The 5,000-nt window shown below is 50.2% G+C and overlaps 1 protein-coding gene across 1 annotated transcript in view; it reads left to right on the top strand.

Annotated features, from left to right (window-relative positions):
- The window catches only part of vwa3a (von Willebrand factor A domain containing 3A), a gene marked incomplete at both ends in the record, with an annotated part of 47,804 nt that overhangs the window by 29,095 nt on the left and 13,709 nt on the right, over positions 1–5,000 (top strand). Inside the window, 3 exon segments of the mRNA XM_080523594.1 lie at positions 899–1,139; positions 3,770–3,840; positions 4,805–4,972. Coding sequence (XP_080379720.1) covers positions 899–1,139; positions 3,770–3,840; positions 4,805–4,972 — 480 coding nt within the window.

Raw genomic sequence — 5,000 nt, 5'->3', positions numbered from 1 at the left:
GAAAGCTAGCCTGTTTGCAGTTCGCTGACCACTCAGTCTCACACTCAGTGTATAAGAACGTCGCTGTTGGTGAGGATGTTCTGAAATTCACCATCAAAGCAAGACTGCAGATATTACCGACCAAGTACAATCTGTCCACCTGGTATCCCCACACTCACAGTCCATTCTGTTTAAACCATCAGGATTCACAACACCTAGAATCCATTGCACACATAACAAATGGATGTAATGCATACAAACACCTGTACATAGCTCGTCATGACCGTATTGTGGACATTGTGTCTGATACAGTACAAAACATCTTATCATAGCGCAGCTATGTACAAGCATGCCAGAGTGTTACCAGAGTGGTTTGGTTTTGCCAATGATGTTTTTTTCCAACATCCCAAATACACCTGATGTTGTCTTTGTTGACACCAGCCACAAGGAGGTGCTGATTGTAGAAGTAGGCTGCCCCTTTGACCTGTACATGGACCAGACTTTCCAGGACAAGTATATCAAATACCAACCACTGCTTGGTACGATAACCAGCTTTGGGTACAAGTGCAAATTCAGCATACTTGTATTTGGAAGTCTGGGCCATGTATATAAATGCACCATGAGGGGTCTGAGAATTGCTGCAATGTCTAAAAGAAAGGCCAAACAGGTTGCCAAATGTTGCTCTGTCTCAGCTATTATTGGCAGCGTGGCCGTGTGGAGAAGGAGGTGTTATGTGTACCCTTAAGTGTTCAGTGCTGCTTAGCCCCGAAATATTTGATTCCCTGTTTGTATAATATAATTTGTGGAACCAAATAAAGTATTCAAGTGTGTGTGTGTGCGTGCGTGTGCGTGTGCGTGTGCGTGCGCGTGTGCGTGTGCGTGTGCGTGTGCGTGCGTGTGTGTGTGTGTGCGTGTCCAGGAGGCGGTGTGTTCCTACGTGTCAGAGTGCTGCGCTGGCCGCTCCCTCCGACTGCACGTCTGTCTGTTCGCCGGCGAGGAGACGGACGCACGGACGGACACACGGACGGACACACGGACGGACACACGGACAGACACACGGCCCCCCCCACCCCGCTATGCCACCGGGGAGGAGACCGCGGGGGCGCTGAGAGGCCTGGCGCGGGCCGGCAACGGACGCTTCCACTGGATCAGTCAGACAGGTGTCGTTGAACACACACACACACACACACATAAAGACACACTCCCACACACACACACACACACACACACACACACACACTCACACAAAGACATGCTCCCACACACACACGCTCCCACACACACAAAGACACACACGAGCATGAGCACACACACACACACGCTCCCACACACACACCGAAAGACACACGCACATGCATGCATACACGCACCCATCCCACCTTTCTACCTCCACCCGCCTCCCTGGTGTAGCAGGGTGAGAGAGAGGAGAGAGAGGAGAGAGAGAGAGAGAGAGAGAGAGGAGAGAGAGAGGAGAGAGAGGAGAGAGAGAGAGAGAGAGGAGAGAGAGTAGAGAGAGAGTAGAGAGAGAGGAGAGAGAGGAGAGAGAGGAGAGAGAGAGAGAGAGAGAGAGGAGAGAGAGAGAGAGAGAGAGGAGAGAGAGGAGAGAGAGAGAGAGGAGAGAGAGAGGAGAGAGAGAGAGAGAGGACCACCGCTGTGTCACCATAGAACACACACTGATGGATGGCAGATAGGGTGCTGTGTGTGTGTGTGTGTGTGTGTGTGTGTGTGTGTGTGTATGCGTGCATGCGTACGTGCGTGCGTGTGTATGTATGTGTCCGTGTGTGTGTGTACGTGTACGTGTGTGTGTGTGTACGTGTACGTGTGTGTGTGTGTGTGTGTGTGTGTGTGTGCGTGCGTGTGTGTATGGGTGCGTGCGTACGTGCGTGCGTGTGTATGTATGTGTCTGTGTGTGTGTGTACGTGTGTATGTGTGTGTGTGTGTGTGTGTACATGTGTATGTGTCTGTGTCCGTGTGGGTGGGTGTGTGTGTGTGTGTGTGTGTGTGTGTTTGTGTCCGTGTCCGTATACATGTGTGTCCGTGTCTGTGTGTGTGTGTGTGTACGTGTGTGTCCGTGTTTGTGTGCATGCGTGTGTGAGTGTGTGTGTGTCAGTGAGCTGACGCTGTGCTCCACCAGGGAGGTCGGTCATTACCACAGCAGCTCTCCTCCACCTCCGCTGAGCGTGGGCGTGGGCGAAGGTGATTATCACTTCCTGTTTGGAGTGGGTGCCGTGCGTGACACAGCATCCTGATCACACGGCCGCTCAGCTCAGCTCATCCCCTCCTGACTGCTGAGGGCTGAGGAGAGCTGGATGTGGAGAGAGAGAGAGAGAGAGAGAGAGAGAGAGAGAGAGAGAGAGAGAGAGAGAGAGAGAGAGAGAGAGAGAGAGAGAGAGAGAGAGAGAGAGAGAGAGAGAGAGAGAGAGGACGAAAAAAAAAGAAAGACAAAAAACAACAACATCTTGAAGGAACGTTTTTTGCTGAAGGGCGATGAGAGCGCTGGCTTCCACATCAGACCGCCAGGGTTCCCACGCTGGTCTTAAAAAAGCCTAAAAGTTATTCGGTCTAAAAATGGGGTGCTAGGTCCTGCAAGGAAATCAGTCTGACCACATCTATTTACGCGGAAATTAATCAAACTGGAACCAGAAAAAAATGCCAATTCGCTTCCTTTTTTGTCTGTATGGCAGTGAAATCCCTAATTTCATCACCTCGAGGATGACAAAAATCAAATCAAATTAAATCAAATTGTATTTGTATAGCGCATTTCTTACAAGATGCAACTCAATGCGCTTCACATAATGAACATTCTCAGTCAATCAATCAATCAATCAATACTGACAGAGCCGCAAGCAGGCAAAAGTAAAAAAAAAGCTATCATATGGTGTCGCGATAGGTCTAAAATTATATTCAAAGAGGTCTAAAAAAGTCTAAAGATTTGACTTGTTGAAACTTGTAGGAACCCTGGACCGTGTACGAAGCGTGTTCTTCCCTCCATCTGTTCCAGCTGCGAGAACGAACGCCCCTTACTGTAGTTGTCATTACCAAATGTTTCTATAATGTTGATTTATTTGTTTCAGTTATTAGAATCTCTCTTAATAATGATGATGTAATGTTTACAACAGTAAAGAGTCGGTCGATAGTAACTAATAGTAACTAATACTAGTAACTAGTAGTAACAGATCTGAGGTGGCCAGAGTACATTTGACTTGACGTTTTTGAGGGGCTATAGAGGTGCGAGCTCATTTTCATCTGGTTAACAATGAGAGAACATTTGGAGTGGGTAACGCTGCTTTTTATGAGAACAGCTCAATAACACGCTGCTCATGATGATGGATGGTGACAGGGGATTCCGTCCTTCAGGGGCGATGGAGAGAGGGGGGAGGAATCCCATGTGTTGAGCATATGGGGTGTAGTGTGTGTGTGTGCCTGTGTGTGTGTGTGTGTGTGTGCGTGTGCGTGGTTGCACCCGTGGGTGTGTGTGGGTGTGTGTGTGTGTGTGTACAGTTGCGCCCGTGTGTGTGTGTGTGTGTGTGGGTGTGTGTGTGTGTGCAGCTGCGCCCATGTGTGTGTGTGGGTGTGTGAGATTGCAGTTGCTTGTGTGTGTGTGTGTGTGTGTGTGTGTATGGGTGTGTGCATGTGTAGTTGCTCCCGTGTGTGTGTGTAGTTGCTCCCGTGCGTGTGTGTGTGTGTGTGTGTGTGTGTGTGTGTGTATTGATTCGGGGTGTGTCAGCAGTCCCCCTGCAGCTGAGTGGAAACTGTGACTGTCCTGTCTCCCTGTCCTGTCTGCCTGCAGGGATCCTGGAGAGCGACGACATCACAGCTCTGATCAGAGAGATGGAGAGAGCTGCTAGCTACTGGCAGAAGGTGAGAGAGAAGGAGAGAGAGGAGAGGGCTGCAGGCTACTGGCACAAGGAGAGAGAGAAGGAGAGAGGGAAGGAGAGAGAGGAGAGGGCTGCTAGCTACTGGCACAAGGAGAGAGAGAAGGAGAGAGAGTAGGAGAGAGAGGAGAGGGCTGCTAGCTACTGGCACAAGGAGAGAGAGAAGGAGAGAGAGAAGGAGAGAGAGGAGAGGGCTGCTAGCTACTGGCACAAGGAGAGAGAGAAGGAGAGAGAGGAGAGAGAGGAGAGGGCTGCTAGCTACTGGCACAAAGTGAGAGAGAAGGAGAGAGAGAAGGAGAGGGCTGCTAGCTACTGGCACAAAGTGAGAGAGAAGGAGAGAGAGAAGGAGAGGGCTGCTAGCTACTGGCACAAGGAGAGAGAGAAGGAGAGAGAGATGGAGAGAGAGATGGAGAGGGCTGCTAGCTACTGGCAGAAGGAGAGAGAGAAGGAGAGAGCTGCTAGCTACTGGCAGAAGGAGAGAGAGAAGGAGAGAGAGAAGGTGAGAGAGATAGAGAGAGCTGCTAGTTACTGGTAGAAGGAGAGCGCTGAACACCGTGGGACACTGGACAGGGAGAACAGTAAACGGCAGTTACTCTAGCCTGCCTCCTGTGTTCTGGTCAAACCTGACCCATTTACAACTTCATAAAATCGTTAAATATTGTGTTTTTCATCTGATTGCCTCAAGACCTTCTGTTACATCTTTTATCGTTTTTTCCCCTCAAATTGATTGGCATGACATAGATAGTAGAAATACCTTCATAGATATACAGTAGATATCCTGACATAGTAGAAATACCTTCATAGATATACAGTAGATATCCTGACATAGTAGAAATACCTTCGTAGATACAGTACAGTACATCCATCTATCAAGCAAAACACCCAGACAAAGGATGACAAAGTCTTGTACGACCAGTCTTTCATGTTTGTCCGCCTCTGCCTGTCTGCAGTGCTCCGTGCTGGTGGAGTCCCTCACCCAGAGGGCTGGGTGCAGGTGTCCAGGGGAGGGGCTCCGTCCTGGGGGTGGTGTTCCAGCCCAGAGCCCCCCCCTGGCCTGGAGGCGTAAGGAGGGACCCCTGCCTCCGCCGCGGCCCACGGCGCTCACCCTCGCCAGGCTGGTCAGAGGCGTTGCTATTAGTAACACCG

The sequence above is a fragment of the Nansenia antarctica genome (assembly GCF_963989245.1).
Source record: "Nansenia antarctica genome assembly, chromosome: 2".
NCBI lineage: Eukaryota > Metazoa > Chordata > Actinopteri > Argentiniformes > Microstomatidae > Nansenia > Nansenia antarctica.
This window is presented reverse-complemented; position numbering and strand designations above follow the sequence as displayed.